This window comes from Epinephelus lanceolatus, chromosome 11 (genome assembly GCF_041903045.1).
Source record: "Epinephelus lanceolatus isolate andai-2023 chromosome 11, ASM4190304v1, whole genome shotgun sequence".
Lineage (NCBI taxonomy): Eukaryota > Metazoa > Chordata > Actinopteri > Perciformes > Serranidae > Epinephelus > Epinephelus lanceolatus.
In genome coordinates this window covers 39,073,227-39,095,505 of record NC_135744.1, presented here as the reverse complement: position 1 = coordinate 39,095,505, position 22,279 = coordinate 39,073,227, and the positions used below count along the sequence as shown (strand labels likewise).

Genomic DNA, 22,279 nt, shown 5'->3' with positions numbered 1-22,279 from the left:
TGGAAATACGTCCTCATTTCTACGTGATCCATTGAAAACAACTTGACAGCTCTTCTTTTTATGAGGTCACATGGATTTTAAGAACATAAAAAATGGGATCAGGGGCCAGCAAAGACGTTCCTCTTTTCCCTTGTGCTTGTCCTCAACAGAAGCTAGACGACAGCATGTGTGAGAAAACTTGAACTCGCAGGTCTGAGCTGGCAGGCTGCTGTTCAGACTCTGACAATGACTCTCTCAAGGACTAACAATCCCCACAGGGATATTTTTACAGCAGTCGACAGCAGCAGTACGAGAGCCGCTCGACAGGATGAGGTTTGGAGATTTAGAGTGAACACAACATCAGTGCTGCCGCGTTAACAGTGACTAACAGTGACTCTTTCTCTGTTTCTGTTCTGTCTTTATGAAGTCAGTATGCCTCGACTTTCCTCTGTCGTGCCACTAAATTTTACTCTCCTCTTTTTTTGGTGTTGCCATTTATTATTTGCAGGGAAAAAGCAAATTCTTAGATACTTTACACCTGACTGTTGACTGTGTCAATGCATTAGCTCTTATACAGAACTGTGGATAGTTTGACTTCATTCAGCCACCACCACACAAAGCCCAGAAGCAGCATCATCCTCCTGGTTTAAATGCAAGAATTACATTCCTGAAAGTTACGTGAAACCTTATGATCCTTTACCTTATAGTAGCATTCTAAAGCAAATTAGCTCCTCATGCATCGTGATTAATTTCCTTTATGGACCAAACTACATTGAGAAAGGAGAGAGGACTGGAGAACACTGATTAACTTTTAGTTGTCTTTACTGCACAACAAACAAGTGCATCAGAGTGTATCAGTCCTCATTCTCGGTTAATGTTTTAGGCCTGAGATGAGCCAGATACAAAGGTTCCCTTGTTGCATGAAAAGAAATAAAATTAAGTACTGCTTTGATATCCCAGATCAGCAGTCTTAAAAGTTGTTTAGGTAAGAATCAGCCCAAAATAGACCCAAAATGATAGCCTGGAAATCCAGACCCAAATCTAGAAAGATTTAGGGTCTGGCTATGAGTAATGCAAATGGCCCAACTCGAGGGGCGGCACCAAGCATGCATTTGTAAATATCACTGCACGCAATTGGATAACACTACGACCAATCAGAACGGGGGGGGGGGCTAACTGGTAGATTAGACTCTTGCTGTATCCGGTCGGCAAAACAGCAAGAACGTCCTTCTTGCAAAGGAAAGTTTCGAGCGCCGTCTTCTGTTCCTCTTTTAGAGAAAAAGCCAAGTCTAACTCGTTCATTGTAGCGGCCAAAGCCGTTTCAAACAACTGGTGTTCATCCGTAGCCATCTTGCAGTGTTTACTGACTGATTCCGGACTTCGTCGTCACAGCGCTGTCGTCATCTGTTTAGCTCGCCTCTGGCCCGCCTATATCAGATACACCGATGTGATTGGTGCAGCTCGGCTCCAATGGCATGGGTAATGAGCATCATTACTGATTGCCAGAGTGACTTGCTGAGCAAATTCAAATTGTGCTCTCGCAAGAACTCTGGATTTCCAGGGTACCAAAATGATAGACCTGATCCAAAATACAGTCTACCTGAACAGAACCAAATAGAGAGAGAACACCAGCACTGGCAGCAGCGTGATGGTCCATCGGGTATAAGCAGCTGTGATCAAAAACAGTAGCGGTAATAATGTCATTTTACAGTTCTCACTCTTCGTTTTATGACCGTAAACACAGTTTTGTCTTCAGTTTGTGACATGCCACATGATCAGATCTTAAAGTGAGTTTGCTCGGGTGTTAGACATATTAACACTCTGACCTGAGACTAGTAGCCATACCATGGGACCTTACCCGACCTGATTGGACTAGATATGATTTGGACCCAGGAAGATTTGGGTCTTACCGGAAGTCGAGTGGACTCCCTAGGACCGAGACAGAACCCAACCGTATTGTTCTACGCAGAGAACGTATGAGCAAAACTGACTGAAAAATTCATGTTTATTTAAAACATTGTGGGACCTTCAAATTCAAATATGCAGCAGCCCTGATAGAGATGTCAGCGTCGTGGCTGTGTTTGGAAGCATGTGTGCCTGCGCTGTAAATGTGTGACAGTGCTTGAAGGCAGAGACATGAAATTGTCCGTTCTCTCCTTTTGCTTATCAAAATGCTGCCTCCATCATTTTACGGCTTGGCGGCAAAGTGCACATCTGTAATACATCTCTTATCATTGCCTCAGTAGCTGTTTAAGCGGTGTGTATTTTTGTGTGCGGGGGGAGGAGCACAGGGGGGAGAGTGTGCTCTTAAAATCCCCCCCAAGACTGGCTTATATCATCACAGACGCTCCCTCAGCATCCTTTTCTTTTTTTTAATGACGGTTGCAAGAAAAAAAGCAGCTTCAAATATTCCTAGCCTGGCACAAGGCAAAAAAGGGAGGATGTGTGATGGAGTTCACAGGAGCAGCTGAATATTTTGGAGGAATAAATTAGCAGCTTGGCGCTTTGGTGCTGCGCCAAGACTTCTGGGAAGTAATCCAGCACCTTGGAAAGACAAGATTTGGATGCCTTATTGGATCCACTGTAATTTGAGGTTAATTGAATTGAAAATCCCCTCAGCCTCACCCAGAAAAATATTATTAAATAAATAAAAACCTCCAGTGAGGAAGACTGTACATAGGGACGAAAATACAGTATGTTTTTGGATGTTTTATGCACCTGGTTTCTGAACCAAGATAAACAGTCTGATAAGGGTAAATGCATGTATTTCCCTTGTTGGATACTTGTGGAGCACAGCCTGCCACGCTGCAATGTGTCTTCTCTTTAGCTTAGTTTTGGTGTTTGTGCCTGAATTCTAATTAACAGCTCAGAGGAAGATGCAATGCATCCCCGCAGCAGAAACAGATGGAGGGCAGCGAATGTTCGGCTGTTTGGTAAATGGGGTCCATGGAGGTGACCCGGGCCTCGATGATGTCTGAGCCCTCATCATGTCCTGGACTTCACATTCTAATAATGACTAATATGTTTGCAGACGTCAGCCTGTTCTCATTAGGGTGATTTATAGCCCCGCCAATTTTCCGTAAACCAGAGGAGCAGTATTCCAATTTATTCAGGTCAAATTAACCATTCATAATTAGACGCGGTAACCTTTCCTGCTCCCCTGTTCTCCGCTGAATGTGCTGTACATGCAATGCAAATGCCCATTGTTTAATCTCACTGGCTGTCATTAGGAAGGTTATGTAAGAATCATTCCATGCGGGGCAAAAGTGTAGCCTGAATCAATCTCCTACTGGTTAGTAGCTGCTGGGCTGATTTATTGTCGTATTATGAAGGTGAAGCCTTGGCCTTTCCTCTAAAGGTGGCACCGACCCTATGGAGCCCCTCGGCCTCTGTTTCAGTGTCAGAACCCTGCAGCACGTATGAAGTCATTCGAGAATGAGTTCAATATGGAATAATTAGATATTAGTTTTACTGGTGAGTTGCTGTATTTGACTTGACTTTACATAGTTAAATAACATAGACTGTAAAGCTGTCATATGGAAGCATATATGATAATTACTTGGTTTAATTGGAATAAACATTCAAAGGACAGCAGATAAGAGGCACATAGTAAATATGTAAAGCAGGCACACAAAACCACCCAACGTAAAGCATCACATATAGTGGGTAGATTTCAAATAGTATGTTTAAATGCCTAAGTCCTGTCAGGAAGTATAAAGAATGGACATCCTTATGTTTTTTATCACCTTGTTTGCATGGTCCATCACTTTGGAATTTAAAAAAATGTCATTTTAAATTTGAAAATTCCACAATTTGCATGAGGTTGATGAGCTGGCTTCCAGCGTTAAGGGTCCATCCATCCATCTTCTGCTGCTTATCTGAAGTAGAGATGTGGTGCCAGCAGGCTAAGCAAGTTAGTCCATGCTTTTCTCTCCCTAGTAAAGTTTTCCAGTTCCTCCTGGGGGGATTCTGAGGTGTCCCCAAGCTAGATGAAATATAGTATCTCTCCAGTGTGTTCTGGGTTTACCCGTGGGTCTCGTACCAGTTCAAAGCCCCCGGAAAACCTCCAAAGGAAAGCACCAAGGAAGATTGAAAACGTTCTTATATTGGCATACAGTTATGTTAAAGTGTCTTTTATATATTGCTTAAATAACAATATAATATAATTAATTATTTTCTTGCCTCTAAAATTTTGGGACTGTAGTTTAAAGGGCCACAGTTTCTACAATGTCCATGTGATGCAGATATAAATCAAAGCTCAAAATCAGCACCCTTATTGTAATTGTTTTAGTTGAAATGCATCACTGTTGTTACATGTTCGTACTGCACTCGATGTTCAAGTCACTAGCAGGCTTGATTATCACTTTGATGAATAATCATTCACCTGGCTTTAAGGCACAGCCTCTGGCAGTAACTTTAACACAGGTTTAAACAGGTTCATTTGAGCCAGACCACCTCAGGCAGACTGCATCCCAAATGGGTCTTTCAGGATTAACAAGCAGGGGCCTGTGTGACAGCTTGATAGACAGCACTCCTCACTCTGGTCTTGATTACTGCCCTGTCCTAATTTGGTTTTCTCTGCTTTAATAATGTCTAGTCAGATCTGGTCTTGCCCAAACACTCGGGTTTGGACTGTCTTGTCCGAGGAAGTAATGGTGGGTTTTGATGCTGTTTGACTCAAGGAGATGGGCTGTCATTTACTCAGGCTCATTAAAAAATAAATCACAGGAGAAGGAAAATAAGGATGGAGGAATAGAGTGGGAGAGACAGATCTGAGGACCTGCTGGCTTCAGGTTTGTTGGTTTTGGCTTGTCCTGCTGTCTTCAGTGTCTCAGCTGTCCGTCGGAATCAGGACTGCTTCCCCGAGAGGCAGCTGCTGCCAAGCAGCATCAAAACAGAAGGACGAGCTGAGTGACGGAAAGAAGATGAAGAGAAGGAACAAAGGAGGGACAAAAAGGAAAGCAAGAATTGAGCAGGAAGGCAACAACAGAGTGCAGAGATAAAGACGTTCTGTCTGTCATTTTAACAGCTTCGGTTTATCCTGTGAAGGTTTGAAAGGACTGCTGCCTTTCCTCCATCCTCTCCTCTGATATTCAGAATCCAATTAGTGGTTTTGTTGGAGGGGGGTTCCTCAGTGACAGTGGCCCATTTGTAAGACCTGCTATCAATGGGGAACACTGACAGAGGTAATATTTTATTAATGTCTGGCCTGTATTCTGCAAATAATGGCTCTTTTTGTTGGACCACACAACACTGTTCCCGGCCTGAAGTTTAGAGACAGATTCAGAAAAGCTAAAATGTAAATCATTTTGTATCTGAATTGATTGCTTATTCAAGTGTGTGCACGTGTGCGTGTGTGTGTGCTGGACAGAGTTCATGCATGACATCATCTCTAGAGTGTCACGTCAGCATTTAAAGGCACAGTTGAGGATTCATCACACAGGATTGGACAGTACTACCACTGCCAGGCTGACTTGCATTGGGCTGCGTCCTGAAAGTCAGAGATAACTGTATTTCGTGAATGTCACTGTCACAGTAATCGTTCCGCTGCACCCCATTCAAAGACTGTATGAAAAAAGAAATAAATATTCCCATATTCTTATTGGACAGTGAAATCCGATTCGACTGACATAATTCAGGAGTCAGAAACAGCGTGTCTTATGTGACTTTGAGGAGCTATTTTTAAGTTGGTAACCCCATTGAATTAAAGAATAAGATTGACATTATTTTATCTATTTGCTATGAACAAGCACGGTGGGAAGAGTAAAACCACCACTGCGCAGGGCTGGGTATCACTTGAAACATTCCAATACTTGCACCGATCTGAACTGTGTAATCAAAGAATCTGACAAGACATTCAATGCCAGCATAGACCATATAAAACAATGGATATAGCTACCATGACTTCACTCACTGGTTTGTGGACTCAAGGTAGGCTTTTCAGCCGTCGCCATCTTGTTTTTTTAGAGCCAGGACACTATGTGCAGACAGCTTGTCACTTAAAGCCACCATGCTGGACAGCGGCACGCTGGAGACGGGACGGCTGCCGTGGCAGGGCCGCGTCGGCGTGTCCTTGATCTTCGGTTTTCCAGCGGACCGTTCGAGCAAGTCTGGCTTCTCTGCTGCTAATGCTGCTGCCGGGATACAGCGGAGGAGGAGCCGGCTGCTAATGCTATGTACCAGGACACTGCTAATGCTGCTTGACGTGCTGCTCACGTTTGTTTCTCAAAAAAATCAGTCGGGTCGATGACCCACCTGCACATGGGATACAATGTATGATCGAAAATGAATAACAGTTGAAAGTATTCGAAATGTCCATCCCCGTCTAGCTATGATGCTAGTTAGCCAACTTTGGCTAAAGCTTACCTGTCGAGGAGAAGAGTAGCCACTTCGACATCCGATTTCAAATTCTTCTCCGCTTTCAACCGTCTCCACCGTTCAAAAGCATCTCCTATACAGACCCTCGCTTTGCCTCGAGTTTTGTCTTGGCGTTTTTGGGAATCATAACGAGATCATTTGGGTTTAGTCGCACCGTCAGCCATTGTAGCTCAGTCGTAACTGTAACTGATGCTGAGACTCTACTGACTGCGTGACTGGTAGACGGCGGTGGGTGGCGCAACAGGCCAAAACACAAATTCAAAACATAAACATGATTTGCGGACTGTAAAAACATTTTTAAATGCGAATATTCTGGCTGTACTATTGTTGTCAGTGAGATCAGTATGTTATATGAACATTATTCCTTAGTCTCTGTGACATATTAGGAGGATTTTACGACTATTTGCTTTAGATTTCTTACATACAGTTCCTTTTAATAACTTTATGAAAATGTATCCTCGCACAGCTGTCATGAATGGGGAAAGTAGCTAAAGAGACCTAAACCATTTCTTGTGCCAGGCTGTAAACATGTTTATTTCTGCTGTAAAGTTGGGCATTTTAGCATTGGAGTCTATGGGGATTGGCTTATGGAGCCAGCCTCAAGTGGCCAAAAGAAAGTGCAGTTTTTGGCACTCCTGATTTGGCTTAATTTTGTTTTAGCCCTGGAAGTTGATGCTTGGATGCCAGCCTTTGATACTTTACAGTTTCCAATGGACACATTTACTGAAATTCAGTACCCAGCCCTAAATAAATCTGTGTAGCCACAGGGGCGATAAAGCATATGTTTTCATACAGTGTTGTCCAGAAGGAGCCACATTGCTATGCTGTTGATGAGCTGAAGGGAATACACTTGAACATGTCACTTATGATTCTCTAATGTCCTTTTCAATCGTTTCTATCCAACACTGGCTGTTGTCTATTTAGCGCTATTGTTGATGATACAAATATAAAATAGTGCCGACCTTACAATTTGATGTGTGTGGTAATGATGTAGAAAATGGATATTGGGAAAAAAAAAAAAAAAGAAAAAACATCATCGCACCAGCAGTGACAGTTGGACTCATTCTTGTTTGCATGTGTGATGGAGCGGGAGCTTGGAGACTTGCTGTCGACGACAGCTTTGGTTAAAATTAAACAGTCTGTGTTCCAGGAGAAAGAGCAATAAAAAAAAAAAACACTGCTTAGTCATGTCTCTGTGGCGAAGGAGCGTTTCAGCTTCACATTTTGGGTGTCTAATTTTCACATGCATCTGTTGTGGGTGCAGTCAAGGTGAGCAACATGATATCTGGAGACATTCTTGGCCAGTTGGTTTGCACCATATGGTATTTTATCAAGACTTCCTCAAATCAAGATGGCATTAAATGCAAATGAAGTTCAGCAACATGTTGAGAACTCGAACGGAGACTCATGATGGATGGCATTAGACAGATGCCTTCACAGGTGTGAAGGAGCGATAGATGATAAGACTGATAGAATTGGAGTTTTGCCGACCTTTCTCCAAACCATAATGTTTTTTATTGGCTCTTCGAATCCTGGCCTTATCGCAGTGATGATTTACTCCTAAAAAGTTAAAGTGGCGCTTTAGTCGTCAGGCTTGATGATCTGTTTCATGGTGCTTCTCTGTGATGGTTGATGGTATCTCAGCTTTGGAAACACAGTGACAGTAGACAGACAGTAAATGAAACATGGCCTTGAGCCTGGCTCCAATTTTATTTTATTGACCTGTCAGAACTGACTTGACGTTTGAGCAGAAAGATTTACAGGCTCCATTTAGGGCAAGATTGATTTCTGTCGAAGGCAGCTCTGTGAAAAGACCGGAGCAAAACATGTATCTATAGCCTTCTCTTTGATTGATGAATGCATTCTTTCTTTCTTTTTTTTTTTTGTTTGACTTTTCTTTGTGTATCTTTGTATGTTTTCACCTTCCAGTATATTTGCAGTTTTAGCAGAAGAAGCTGCCCATTTTGTCAACAGCTTCCTCTCTGTTGATATTTATTGTGTTCTTGCAGCTTGAGAAAGACTTAAAAATAGTCCAAAGTGACTCATTTGTTGCACCAACAAGTCTGAAATAAACTATTTAAAACTCTTGCACTGTGTGATCTACTCACTAACAATAAACTGATTATTGGGGGGGCGTGTAGTATCTGTAATTCCCTCATAGGGCATTATGGATTCTGTCTGGTGAAATGTTCATGAGCATCACTGCAGTTTGAGAAGGAACACTGTCTTATGCCAAGAGGCTTTATGACCGCACGTTAGGAGGGACTGATTTAATTTCATTCCTCACAGTTGGATTCTTTCTCTTTAGGGTAACATTCTGTCTAATGACTACAGTGAAGTTATAAAAAAAAAGTCTGTGAGTGCAGAAAAGTAAGTGATTTTTTTCCCCAGTATGGGTGAGAGTGTGATGTAGGCCTACAGGGAGACATTTCGGTCTGGAGCATGTGGCATAGGCAGATGTCTTGTTTGATGGTGACTGCAAATGGTTTAGTTTTCGTTTGATCTTTTTTTTCTGAGAGAGCGCAGTAGTGAGGTTTTGCCATTTGTGGACAACTTTCTGAAGCAGCGTTCTTTCATGTCAGCACAGGGTTTGAACCTATTGTGCTTTTTTGGTGCCACCAATACTGTTTTATATTACTCTGATGCATTCACTGTTCTGATTACTGCTGTGTATGTCTCCATCTCTGCAGAGCACCTAAAGGTGGCGCTGGAGGAGTACATGATGCGGTTGCCGAAGGTTCGCATCCTGAGGACCAAGAGGAGGGAGGGGCTGATCAGGACTCGTCTGCTTGGAGCCGATGCTGCTAAAGGAGAAGTCATCACCTTCCTGGACTCCCACTGCGAGGCCAACGTCAACTGGCTGCCCCCACTGCTGGGTGAGGAACACAAACCCATCCAAGTCATCAGTATTACATGCATTGTAACCTTAACCCTATACCTGTGTCATAACCTCATACCACCATTTCCACCATATTAGCTCTGGTTCTTGAACCAGTTCTGCTCAGGATTATTTGAACCTCTGTGCTATCTAGCGAACCAGCCTGCGTCTCCACCAGTTGTGAGGGTAACCATTGCAATAAAGGATGTGTAGTCAATGGACTGTGTTGCACCATGGAAATAAACAGTAGAAGCAAAGTCAGGGATTACTCTGAATACCTTAAAACTCTTGTCCTGTTATTACAGATATTTGTTTTACCCTAAAAACAAGCTTGGATCAACCATTAATGAGACCAGTGCAAGCTTTTTTTCTTACAGTTTCTCAGTTCATTGCCTTCTCCATCCTCTCTTTCCAACCCATAGAATATGACACGCCCACAGGTGTCGTCATTGTTCACATTTCAGGTCAAGGAAAATCTGCTGTTTTTTGGTTCCAGGTGAGAACCAACTTTTTGGGTTCTGAACCAATTTATTTTTGGTCAGAATGCTCTCAATAGTTCAAAATTAGATACTGGAACCCAGACGTTGCGCTAGAATTTTTCATCGCCGGTCATTTTGACCGACATGGTCATAAAAATCCGGTCATAATCTATTTTTACCGGTCATTTTAATTTTCGTTTTTAAATGATAATAAAGATATTCAAAGACATTTAGTTTTCATTCGTTCGTTTTTAATAAATCCAACAAGCAAGTTAGAAAGTGTGCATTAATAAGGACATGAACGAAAAGATGAACAGACATCCACACACCCGTGCCATTAGCCTTCGCCCTGGACACACCGGATGGCACTAACGTGTCACTAACGCATCCGGTGTGTCCAGGGCGTTATGTAGTTATGCCTGTAGGCTCGGTGACACAAAATTAAAATTGTAATGAAGTGATTAGGGTATTGAAAAATGTGTTCGGTTATGCACTGTTGTGTTATTTTAAATTATAAACACGGTATTTTCTCCTCACGTTCCTCAGTGCATGCTGTTGTTATTTTATTTTGAAAATTGGCCGGATTCTCTCGTCTTTTCTGTGTCCGACTTCCTGTTTGGTACGATCCGCTCGATCCAGCTTGACAGAAGCGCTCGCGGCTCACAAGAAAAAGAGACAAGACGCCGAACTGAAGCGCTGCCTCCACAGGCGCGCCGCTCTGCTCAGCGGCCTGTGTGGACAGTCAGATAGGTTAACATGGGCGCTGACTGAAAACTGCCTCCGCTGCTGGGCGCCGTGCTTCGGTTCCGCGTCCGGTGTGTCCAGGGCGTTATGTCAACAACGCTACATGAAGCAGATGAATGACCTTACGCTGCAGTGTGAAAACAGCAGCCACTTAAACCACTGACTGTGCACTCCGCCGCCAAGTGGGCAGGGGTGGTAATTGCAACCGGTCAAAATGACCAACGGCCTTCAGATTTTCCGGTCATTGTTGTAAAAAAAAAACGGTCAATGACCGAGAATATCCGGTTAACGCGACCCCTGCTGGAACCAGAATGGTACAGGTTCCATGTTGGTTCCATGTGAAGCTCTTAAACATGTGAAGAACGGCCATTTTTTGTTTGGTTTTGTTTCTTTAGGGGGAAGTTTTAAAGTTCTAGGAGGTAATCTGCTGTCAATCATTGAGCCCTGCAGCTTGCCTGCGGGGACGAAAGTGAGCTAACGTTAGCTTAAGACAAACTAAGTACACTACCAGTTGTTTTCAACAGTAGACTACAAGAAAGCAAACACCTCACACATCAGGAGTCTTTAATGCACTGCCGGCTACTTTTCTGCAGTGTTTAGACTGTAGAGAAACCTTGACCTGCTGTCTGTTACATCAGCTTTCTGAAGTTATATGTTTTGCAGACAGTTACAAAACTGAAAACATAAACATCACATTGACAACATACAGTAACACACATTTTGGAGGGGGTGGTAGGAAAATGCAGTTGGCAAGCATCACTCATGCCAAGCAGCACCCAGTTACTTACTACATGGCTATCTCCCAGATCATTCTCCATACATCATATCATTCATCAATTAATTAAAGTATCACCAGCATTACTGTCTGTTATTGAAGCCAATTAATCCCAATTTAGGTAACACGGTGCAGCCTGGGTGGAACTGAGTAGAGACAAGATATGGGCACCCATCACAGCTGACTGAGTGTTTTATTTGCTTGGTTGATACGTGTATCAACCAAGCAAATAAACACTCAGTGGTTTCCAACCTGGAGTTCAGGACCCTTGAAGTAAATCTGAGGCTGTCTGAAGTGAGTTTATTTAAAGGATTTGTAGAGGGAAAAACATTTCTGCTTCACAAAAATACTTTGTTCTAACTTTTCTCTAATCTTTGATATTCTTTGACACACTGGAGACTTTTACCTCTCCAGAACTAAAAACTCTCAAAATGAAAGATTCTGAGAAGGGAACATCCTGCTTTGGTTGGGCTGCTCCCGGCTCCCAAACATCTGCAACCTGTGAGGACAAGTTGCGAGTAGATGTTTTAAAGCCGAAAAGCTTTGGAAAAACCTCTCTGCACAACCTGTTGTCATTAATCCACCAACCACTCTGCCTCCCTCTGTGTCTCTCAGACCGCATCGCGCAGAACAGGAAAACCATCGTGTGTCCGATGATCGACGTCATCGACCACGATAACTTCGGCTACGAGACACAAGCAGGGGACGCCATGCGAGGGGCGTTTGACTGGGAAATGTACTACAAACGGATACCCATCCCCTCAGAGCTCCAGAAGGATGACCCCAGTGAACCCTTTGAGTGAGTGCAGTTATTTTTGACATATTTGATATTTGCTAGATGATTTTTTCTCACAGTTATCTTACTGTGCCATGAGTACATAAATCTGAGACAAAGGGGCCTCAGTGTGAGTTGAAACTCTTCAACTCAATGTGTTAGTGCCACGCTCTTCACAGAGGGGTTTTGTGAGTGTACATGCTTTGTCAGCACTGTTTCCACATCCATTCACACATCATCTATTACACCTGCGTGCTGCCCAGGACAGTCAATGACAGGGGTGCAGTTTGGGGCTTAACAGTGTCCATATCATTTGACTTTGTCTACACTAAGATGGTCCATCAGAAAATGCATAATTTTCCTGTCCTTTCTGACCTTTTGCCACTGAGCTGGCAAATAAAAAGTTACCTAAAAATATTAGTGTGGACACAATCAGTTTCAGATTTCTTCACTTTAGAATGGATGTGATCTACAGTAGGTGATCATAGTCTGCATCTTTTGGGCGACAACAGCTATGAACATCAGATCCCATGCATGTGGCATCAGCTGATGTCTGGTGTGATGGTGACAGCAAATGGTTTGGTTTTTGAGTGAATGTGGTCACAAGATTTTGGCAATTGTCCTGAAGCACTGCTCTTTCATCATGTCTGATTTAAAATCATCTGTCTTGGAAGACCATAAGATGCAGCTGAAAGTTCCAGAAACTCAGCTCAGCTAGCTGTAGTAGAAACATCAACAGCATTTGCAAATTCAGTCCGTTTTAAATGCTTAAACAATTTGCAGATTTACAGAAAATGATAAACATGTCTAGCAAAATTCAAACTATCTGTGGGTTCCAGTCTTTCAAATGTGACGATTTGCTGCTTTATTTTGTTTTACACAAGTGATAATTGAATATTTGGGGGGTTTTGGACTGTTAGGGGGCGATCACACAGAAATGAGACGCTAGAAACGCGGACGCTTCAAAGATGCTTGAAACGCTGGAAGCGCTTATTCAATTCGCGCTAGACCAAAAAAAAAAACACAGCAAGGAGCGCCTGTGGAGCGGGAGTGCGTGCGCAACCAGGCGACACACACACACCTCCTGTCATCTCCTTATGAATCTAGTGTTTCCCTCAAAGACAGTAGAGACAGTAGCTTACATGAAACTAGTACTGAGGTGTGCGTGTGTTGTATAATTCTTCAAAATCAAATATTGTCAGGATAAATTTCTCGTCTTCGGATTGCATTGTGTTGTGCCGTAACTGACCAAACTGCCGTAACTGCCACAACAAAACAGGAAGGAGGATTTGATTTGAATAGTGCTACTGGCGTCTAACGCTCAAAAAGTTGAAAATATTTTAACTTTACAGCGTTTATGCACGTCTAAAAACGTGCGTCAAAAAGACGCCGGAAAAACGCCCGTCTAAAAAGACGCTTGAACGCCGGTCAGACGCGCCGTATCATAGGAAAACAGTTGTTTTACTGGCATCGTGCTTCTAGTGTTTCATCTCGGTGTGATCGCCCCCTTAGTCAGATCAAATAAGTTGTTTGATTTTGTAACTTTGGGATTTTGGGAACTCTTGTGTGAATTTTGTAGACTCAAACATGAATCACTTAATTGAAACAGTAGTTGAGATTAAAAATAATAACTGTTTGCACCCTAGCTGCTTGCCTGTTTTAAATCCACGTGTAGTTGGTCCTTGCCCAGGTAATACTACTCCAGTGCAGACAGGACCGATTTCGACCACAGTGTCCTTCCTCAACAAGCAGCTGCCTGTGCTGCTGGCAGGTAACCTTTAAGTAATGGAAGCCAGAATAAATAAACTATACCCAGAGACACATTTTGCTATTTGTAAGGCCAAATAACTCTGCATGTGATGCCAGACACTCCATTTGTGAGCCCTGAGGGATTAGTTAGACAACATTTCTCTATGTCTGGATGCCAAAGACTATTTGGGTACCCTGGGAAATACAGTAGGTATCATCAGGCAGGGTGGCTGTGGTGCAGGAAGATAAGAGACTAAAGAAGAAGAAATGAGCTGCAGAACAATCAGAATCAATCCTCATTTCGTGAATTAGACTGCTCTTCTTGCCCAATGAAATGACCTTCATCAGTGCAAATCCAATTTGAGTCGCAAAGATTTTCATTTTCATTCTGATTGACATTGCCGCAGCAGAGAATGAGGCACGGTGGGATGGCAAAATCCATCTTGGAGGTGTGTGTGTCTGCATGCGTGTGTGTGTGTGTGTGTGTGGGAATATGATTTTATCCCCGTTCTCATGCTTCTGTCACTGTGTCTTTTGTCAATGCCATCACCTCATTCTCTCTCTCGCTTTTCTTTCCTCCTGTCTCTCTCTCATCCCTCCTTCGGGCTTCAATGTTTCATTTAGCAATAAGCTCAGGCCTTGACGCTCTCTCTGCTCAAGGTCAATAGACTGAAATGGAGAATATCAACTTGAGCATTTCTAATTAAATTGAAATTGAGAGTTAGAATATTCATGGTGCATTGGGTTCTTTTTTTCCCTTTCATCAGTAGACTAACACTTGCCAAAGAACAGTGACTAAGGGATTTTGTCCAGCTGAAGAAACTAAAACCTGTTCTTGGCAATTGTGTCAAAACACAAGCAGGCCTACAACAACTTTGGCAACTGTCTAAAATAAGCAAAAATTATGATTGGCATCAGGAAATGTTAATCAACTCATCAAAACTGAAGAAGAGTACAAATCTAACCAAATATTAAAGGCCAAATGGAGTTTAGTGAGTACGAAAATTATTTTTATTACTGCTTTACTTTAATCTTTACAGTGTGTCAGTGTTATATAAAGACATATGTAAATAAAATATAGCCTGAATCCAAGAAATATTATATTAAAACATTAATTAAGACTAAGAATCTGACCAAGCACACACTTAAGTCTACAATAAGAAAGCACTGAGGTTTGCTACACAGCCCAGCACTTTACTTTTATGCTATTGTATTTTTCTAGTTGTTTTAGGAACTGTTGAGGTCAGTTCAGTCAATGCTGGTCAATGTTAATTCAGTGGAGCTGCTCGCTTGCTCAGTCTGCAGTTGTACTGTGCAAATCCAATTTTCCACAGTGTTTCCAAAGCAATTTCCTTCTTTGAAAAACTAAAATGTAACATGAAAACGGTGGAGAAGGTAAATTCAGACATTCAAAGCTGAACTGTTCTCTCTTTCCGTTTCGCTGAAAGAAGAATAAGAACAAATGTTTGGAAAAACTTGGCTGCACATATTTGTTGCCGCCATCATTTAGGTCGATACTGAGCTTGTACCTCACAGTGTGTGTGTGTGAACAGGTAATCAAAGCGAGTCTGTATGGGGTCCCGCTACTGGAAGGTCTGCCATTGCGGAATTTGTGTGTTTTTTTTTTTTGTCAAATAAAACAGTAGTGGTATTGTAAAACTAAAGCCACATTAGCAGCTCCTTGGGGCTGTACGAAGGCACAGTGGTGCTTAGATCTAAATCCAATGTCAAATTGCGAACATGCTCACAAAGACAGTGCTTACATGCTAATGTTGTAATGATCATGTTCACATCTTAGTTTTGTATTTTATTATGCAAATATTTTCTCATTGGCACTAAACACAACGTACAACTAAGGCGGATGAGCTGTTATTAGTTTTGAAGGTACTTGGTCATAAACCAAATTATTGGGTAAATTGGAGATTTGATCTGATGTTGGCACAAGATGAAGGGTAAGAGGATCACCAAAGTCATTCCAATTTATACTGAGGAGGACGTGAATCTCTACTTTATTACATGGCAATCTATCCAATAGTTGGTGAGACATGTCACGTGTTTTTATTTCAGAGTATATACTACTATTTCAAATTTTTAACTAAGTACTAGTCCATACCCTTTGAGTGCACAGTGGCCCACGTACATTTTCACATGGTGTGTGTTTGGGATACAGGTCATAGGAAATTGCAGATTAAATAGTCAACTGAACCCATTAAGAAGAGCAATGTATTCAGACAGAGTTTATGTGAATTTGATTGTACGATTGCTTTATTGAAAGTACAGTAGTAGCATCGCCAATAGTGGGATAGTTAGTGGGCTGAAACTGTACATTAGTAGTTGAGGTAGCACGTTGAAAAGCAGATAGTTAAAGTGTTTATATGTTGTATTGACTTAAAAGTGGGGCGCACTGGTAGCTCACATGGGAAAGGTGCGGCTAGCCCTTGTTGCAGCAGTGGGGGTTGGAATCCGGCCTTCGTTCTTTGCTGCATGTTTTCCTTGCTCTCTCTCTCCCATCCTTCCTGTCATGCTTCAGTGTCCTATCAAATATAGGCAAAAAAAGAGGCGTCCTGTTCTACATATCTACCAAGTTTAGTAAAAATCGATATGGCGGTTAGGCCTAGATAAGAAATGAGCTCTCTTGTGCCCCCATTTTGTTTGATGGGGTCAATAATGGAGGGGTCCCCTCAGATTATGTGTGGTCATATGCCTACAAAGTTGCGTGGTGGTGGGTGAAACCCTTGAGATGTTATACACCTTTATGTGATGAGCCACGCCCTCCGCAATATTCATTGCCTTATAGAAGCTCAGTTTTAGTAAGTTTTCCAACTTTTGCCAAGAGGGAACTTTAGATATTGGTCCCTAGATTATGTTCACCCAGTTTCATGCAGATCGCTCAAACTTCCTAGGAAGAGATCCATTTGAAGTGTTTTTCAAATAATTCAAAATGGCGGAAAATCTATATAAGCGGAAGTTATGGGTTCTTGAGGTAAATTTGTTCCTCATGAGGAGAGGCATCTCTGTGCAAAGTTTCATGTCTCTATGACATACGGGGCATGAGATATGCCCATTCAAAGTTTGCAATTTCAATCAGTTGCTATAGCGCCCCCTTTGGCCAACTGATGTAATATTGCTTCATTCGTATCCTCCCATGACCCTCTACCACTGTGCCAAATTTCACATGGATTGACCAAGTCAGTGAGGAGAAAAACGTGGAACAGACACACAGACAGAGTTTTCGTTATTATATAGTAAGATCCTGTGGGCAGGTGCTGCAAATCAGAGTTTTTGTCCCCAACACTACACAGCACATCTGGTTTGTGTGCATAAATATATGATTTTAATGCCACTGCGATGTTCATACAAACATAGGATAAACTAAACTGAACTAGTGTTAAGTGTTTACATGCAGTATATATCATTTATCTAAGAATAAACTCAGTTAAATGCCGGCCATCAAAATAGTATTTCAACAAAAATTCCTGAACATCAGCATCATCAGAATGCAGATGGTAACATATTGAAGGAAAAACCTGAATAAATGAGTGAAGAAATGTAACAAATGCAGATGCTTCCACAGGTCCACTGCATGGTACAATTCAGTAATTAACATCTAATCATGCTCAGTGCTCATATGCTCAGCATATGAAAATGTTGAGCAGACCCCATTGATGCTAATTATGAATCAAGATGGCAAGAGGAAATGATCTAAGTGCCTTAGAAAGAGGGTTCATTGTTGGGGTAACGGAAGGCAGGAGCTTTAGTCACAAAGACTGTTTAACATGCCAGTGCTTTAATAGGAACAGTGACTAAATTACATCTGTGTTTAGATCGTTGAAGACATCGGTAAATAGGGTTGAAAAATCTGGCCAGCAGTGCACATTACATTACATGACCATGATGCATGAGAATTTGTGCAATATATGTAAATTAAAACGAAGAAGCAACTCCTCCACAGGTGATTGAGAATGTCAGTGTAGGGTGCAATCAGACTGTCAGCAACAAGAGTACATAGGCAGTTACATAAGGAGGAATATTATTGTCTGAATGCAGTGCATAAACCCTTCATGCAAAATCTCGGTTCGGTACGTACCTCGGTACACAAGTCACGGTTCGGTTTTTTTCAGTACAGTAATGAAAAAAATAGACAACTATTAAATTTCTTTTACTTATTGGTAACCTTATTAAAACATACCACCACAGCAGTTAACTCTTTTTACACAATTTTTGAATGAAACAAATATATATAAAATCCTGCTTTTTCACATTGTTTGAATGAAAATAGAAATATAAAAGTGAAAAATAAAATCCTGCTTTTTTTTTAACACATTTTTTGAATGAAAAATATAAATATAAATTTCTGCTTTAACAGTTTTACTCAATTAAAATAAAAAGTATAGTGCAGCTGGTCAGCTTTAAAGCCTGCTCAGATTCAGTTTTACTGGGAACTTACTTAGCTTTCCCACTTTGTTAAAGTGCAGTAAACAAAACATGCTTATATCTAAAGTACAGCTTAAACAATTTTACTCAACGCCAATGGCGTTGGTTATTTCTTTAGCGCGATGGTCAGGGAAACGCTCTTTCTTTTTAAACGATGACAATATCGTAGTTTGCACCAGATTGCTTTTTCTAGTCGTGCTGGTTAACGTTCAAACTCAGGTGGTGTCACTTTAGATGCGTTAGCATGTTAGACGTGTTTCCAAGTACATACCCGACCGCTGTTCTGCAGTGTCAGCACACTGCTTTTGTCTTGTCCACTTGTTTATTTCCGTCTTCGTATTTTACCCTGAAACCAAAGTGTTCCCAAACGGAGGACTTAAGGTTTGCGGGTGGGTCTTCAGGTTCGTCAGGCTCACTTGCCATGTTGTCAAAATGCGAGAATGCGCTGCACAAAGTGAAAGCGGAGATTTACGGTCGGACTCGGTCCGTCACTCAATTATGTCCGTTGGGGAACTAGATATTTTAAATGGTTCGGCTCGCAAAAATGGAATTAAAATAAAACAAAATAAAATAAAATAATATCCTGCGCCCAATAATTCGGTACAGGGTCGTGCCGAACCGAAAGTTGCGTACCGAACGGTTTGACACAAATACATGTACCGTTACGGTCCTATGCAACAATATTGTGCAGAACTGAAGGCAACAGTAAAGCCCTTGTGGAATGACGTCTTTAGTGCCATTAATACTGCAAATGTTTTTTTTAGATTTCAGGCTAATTTCATGTAAATTACCACTTGTTCAAATGTAATCACATGATACATATATAAACTTAAGGAAATAAATGAGGCCCATGCTATTGATTATTTTCATTATTGGGTATCATTTCTTTCAGTGATACATTGAGTAATAGAGTAAGAATTATCATTGTTGAAAAGCACAATAAACAGATTCACTAAGTGAAGTCTCTTTGAAATACACCATCACTTTTTACAAAAACATCAAAATATTTAACATTATCAATATTTACAACTGATATGGTTTTGTTGCCTTGTTAGCCGTGGTAGCTAAGCTAGCAAAGCTTGCCAAAGCTAATTACAGCCCTGTAATTAGCTTTGGCAAGCCCCCCCCACTAATTACTGCTGTGTTAAGTAAAACCAGCAGCTTTCAAATTGAAATGCTACCAACACTGTGATAAATTCTGGTGTGTTGTTTTTTTTTTTTTACAACCTGCCTCTTTATTTTTCCGCCCTCCTCTCTTCCCTTCATTTGAAAGCCAGCATCAGCTCCTGGTGTGACAGTGATTAATGTCCACGCTGTGTAAAAGCTCGACAGATTATAAAAGCCTCGGGGCAGAAAAAATTATTTGAATTTCCTCAAGTAATTGTGTTAGGCAGCAGATCTAATATTTGATGACAAACAGGGGTTTGAGCGCTAACGCTAACAGTAAACAGTGTTTATTGGCAAACATTTGTAGCTGAATGTGCCTCTGGCTGTTATTCTGGTAAATTAAACTGGAAGTGGTTGTGTTTAAATGATCCTCGTGTTCACTAGCTTCATCTGAGTTGTGAGATATCCGTGTTGTCTATCCTGAAGCCAGTGCGCCTCATTCCACACAACTCCAAGGTGGTGAAGTGTGTTTGTGTTTTTGCCCTCCGTCAAACAAGAGCTAACAATCTCCACCCCACAAATCAGAGCCTGCACAGTGTCTATGCTCTCTTTGCTAAGCTCACACACTCCAGTGACCGCACAACAGCTTGCAATCACTACACTTGGTGTAGTCATACACACACCCATGCAACACACGCCACTCCTCTGTCCCCTTGCAGCCACCGTTGTTTATCCTTTATCTCCTTATGAAAGTCGGTCCACATTGCATTCTATTCAGCACTACTCCAGGGAGGCAAAGTGTCAGCTGTGTGTTTTCTTCCTCCAACATGCAAGTAACAAGTCTTGGACAATGAAGTGCTCAAACCCACTGTACCCAGTCAAGCAAGTCAGCAGCGTGACAAACATATTTAAAGAGTTGGAGAGGGTAACGTCTATGCCTCCTGTGTCTCTACTAAAATCCTACAAGTTTGTCAAGCGTGGATCACAGGATTTAAAATCTACACTTTATTAGAAAGACAAGAGAAATGCATTGCAGTCCTAAAATGTTATAACAGTGGAATGTCTAGAAGAAGGTCTCAGGGCCTGTCCACCATGTTGTCCGTAGGAAGGCAGGGAAAGTAGAGTGTGATATTGCCGGTCGTGTATTTTTTGAAGTTTTACAAGGTGTAATGTGTATTCGAGGGCTCACTCATGCTTACTCACTCCTTGACTGCACTTGTAACCCCATCCCTGTAATGATGAAATGTCAAGCAAATTTTTCTTTCATTTCACTTTGTGTCTGAGTTTATTTGCTCAAACTTTTCTTGAATATGAATATATATTTGTACAGGTTTGGAGTGTTACATTACCGATCCTTGAATGGATGGAGGAAAGAGTCACTTGGTGGTGTACTGCTGTTAGCCGGCAGAAGAAGGCTGGGAAGGTGTGGTTTCAGCTGCAGTCTTTGTGGTGTCCTTTGTTCCAAAGGTTCTGATCCGAGGAAGCTGGTCACTCGGGGTCCTTGTAGAGTTAGACGCTGGGTGCTAACTCACTTAGTTCCTTGTTGCTGGAAAGCTAGTTGCAGACCTTGTGTTTGCAACTCTACCTTTCTGTTTCAGGTCAGAGAGTCTGTGATCAATTGTCCTCCCTTTAGTGGTTTGGGGTACGGAGCAGGGGTTTGGGTCTCTGCTGTTCCAGGCCCAACCGGAAAGAGGTGTACAGCTGCTACAGCAGCTGGAGCAAGAAGAGAAAAAAATCTGTTGGAAGGGAGCAGATCTACAGATGCCTGTGACATCAGAGTCACATGTCCTGAAAAAGTCCTGTCCAATCAAGTTGTGAGACTTGTGTCTCACTGAGATGTGAGGTGAGACCTCCTGTGGAGATGGGTGTCTCCTAGCTGTCTTTGTTTGGAGAACAAAGAGCATGCAGAGGAAAAAGCTTTTAAATCTCCAGTTATGATTTTACCAAATGATAAATCATCTGTGGTCCTGTGAATCCCAACAACACCATGGACGAGGAGATGTTAATCATGGAGGTACACCGAGATGTCTTCCTACTACTCCTCTGGTTTTGTGGTTCGGTTTATAGAAACTACATCTTGTTATATCGCGCGATTATGCGTGAATTCGCGAGATCTCGTGAGTCCTCGTGACTCCCACTGTCCGGCGGAGCTACACCGCTGCGCACAGCAAACGCAGCGGGTGGACAGTGGAGCACGCAGCGGATAACCAGCACAGCCGTTCTGCAACGGAGACACATGTAGTGGAATTCCGGCGTTAGGCTGCCCCAGTCACCAGGCATTGGAGCCCAACTGCCTAACGCTTCCGTGTAAGCCTTGTCATGAGGCACTGACAGAAGTTTTGGATTGTAGCCCTTGACATCCTAAGATTTGGAAGAACTGTTCTTCCATGAAACCCTCCACATCACAGCTCTTTCCTCATAGAGCTACCAGCAATAGCTAATAGAGCTAGTGGACTGAAAGCCTGTACCGCCTATTATCGCAAAAACAAATGTCTTTCGCTCCATGGGACCATTTTTCCACAAATATGGCACACTCTCACCCAAACAGAAGCACATGGCACACAACGTAAACTGACCTTCCTACTATAGTGATAATTCAGGAGGCGAATGCTTGCACTGATATGTCATTAATTTTTCCTCGAAATGCCTGTCTTGCAAACGTTACATTTTTTGCTGTTGTTCCAAAGTGCATGTGTGTGACTTTACTGAGGCATTTCAGGGCGGAGATCCTTTCACACTGTTGTCAGGTATGGGACACTTTAAACATGAATGTAAACAGTCTAAGCAAAACATGTGGATCTAAGGAAATGATTAGGAATTTAGCATCAAGGTCTGTAATGTCAGTGTAGCCTTTGAACCATTATTCCTGATCTAAGAACTCAGTTGACTCAGAAACTCCAGTTGAGAGTCATAAAGCTCAATTTTTTTTTTGCTTAAGTCAAAACATTTTAAACTTAACTCAGTTCAGATTTGCTCTTCTA

The 22,279-nt window shown here is 42.0% G+C and overlaps 1 protein-coding gene across 2 annotated transcripts in view; it reads left to right on the top strand.

Annotated features, from left to right (window-relative positions):
• LOC117246329 (polypeptide N-acetylgalactosaminyltransferase 10-like) overlaps positions 1 to 22,279 on the top strand; it is a 129,260-nt gene that overhangs the window by 78,249 nt on the left and 28,732 nt on the right. For both annotated transcript variants that reach the window (XR_013492362.1, XM_033610188.2), the window contains exons 5-6: positions 9,048 to 9,233; positions 11,849 to 12,032. Coding sequence is in view for 1 of the 2 variants with exons in the window: in XM_033610188.2 (XP_033466079.1) it covers positions 9,048 to 9,233; positions 11,849 to 12,032 (370 nt within the window). In the remaining variant the exon portion in view is untranslated. The remainder of the gene's footprint in view (positions 1 to 9,047; positions 9,234 to 11,848; positions 12,033 to 22,279) is intronic.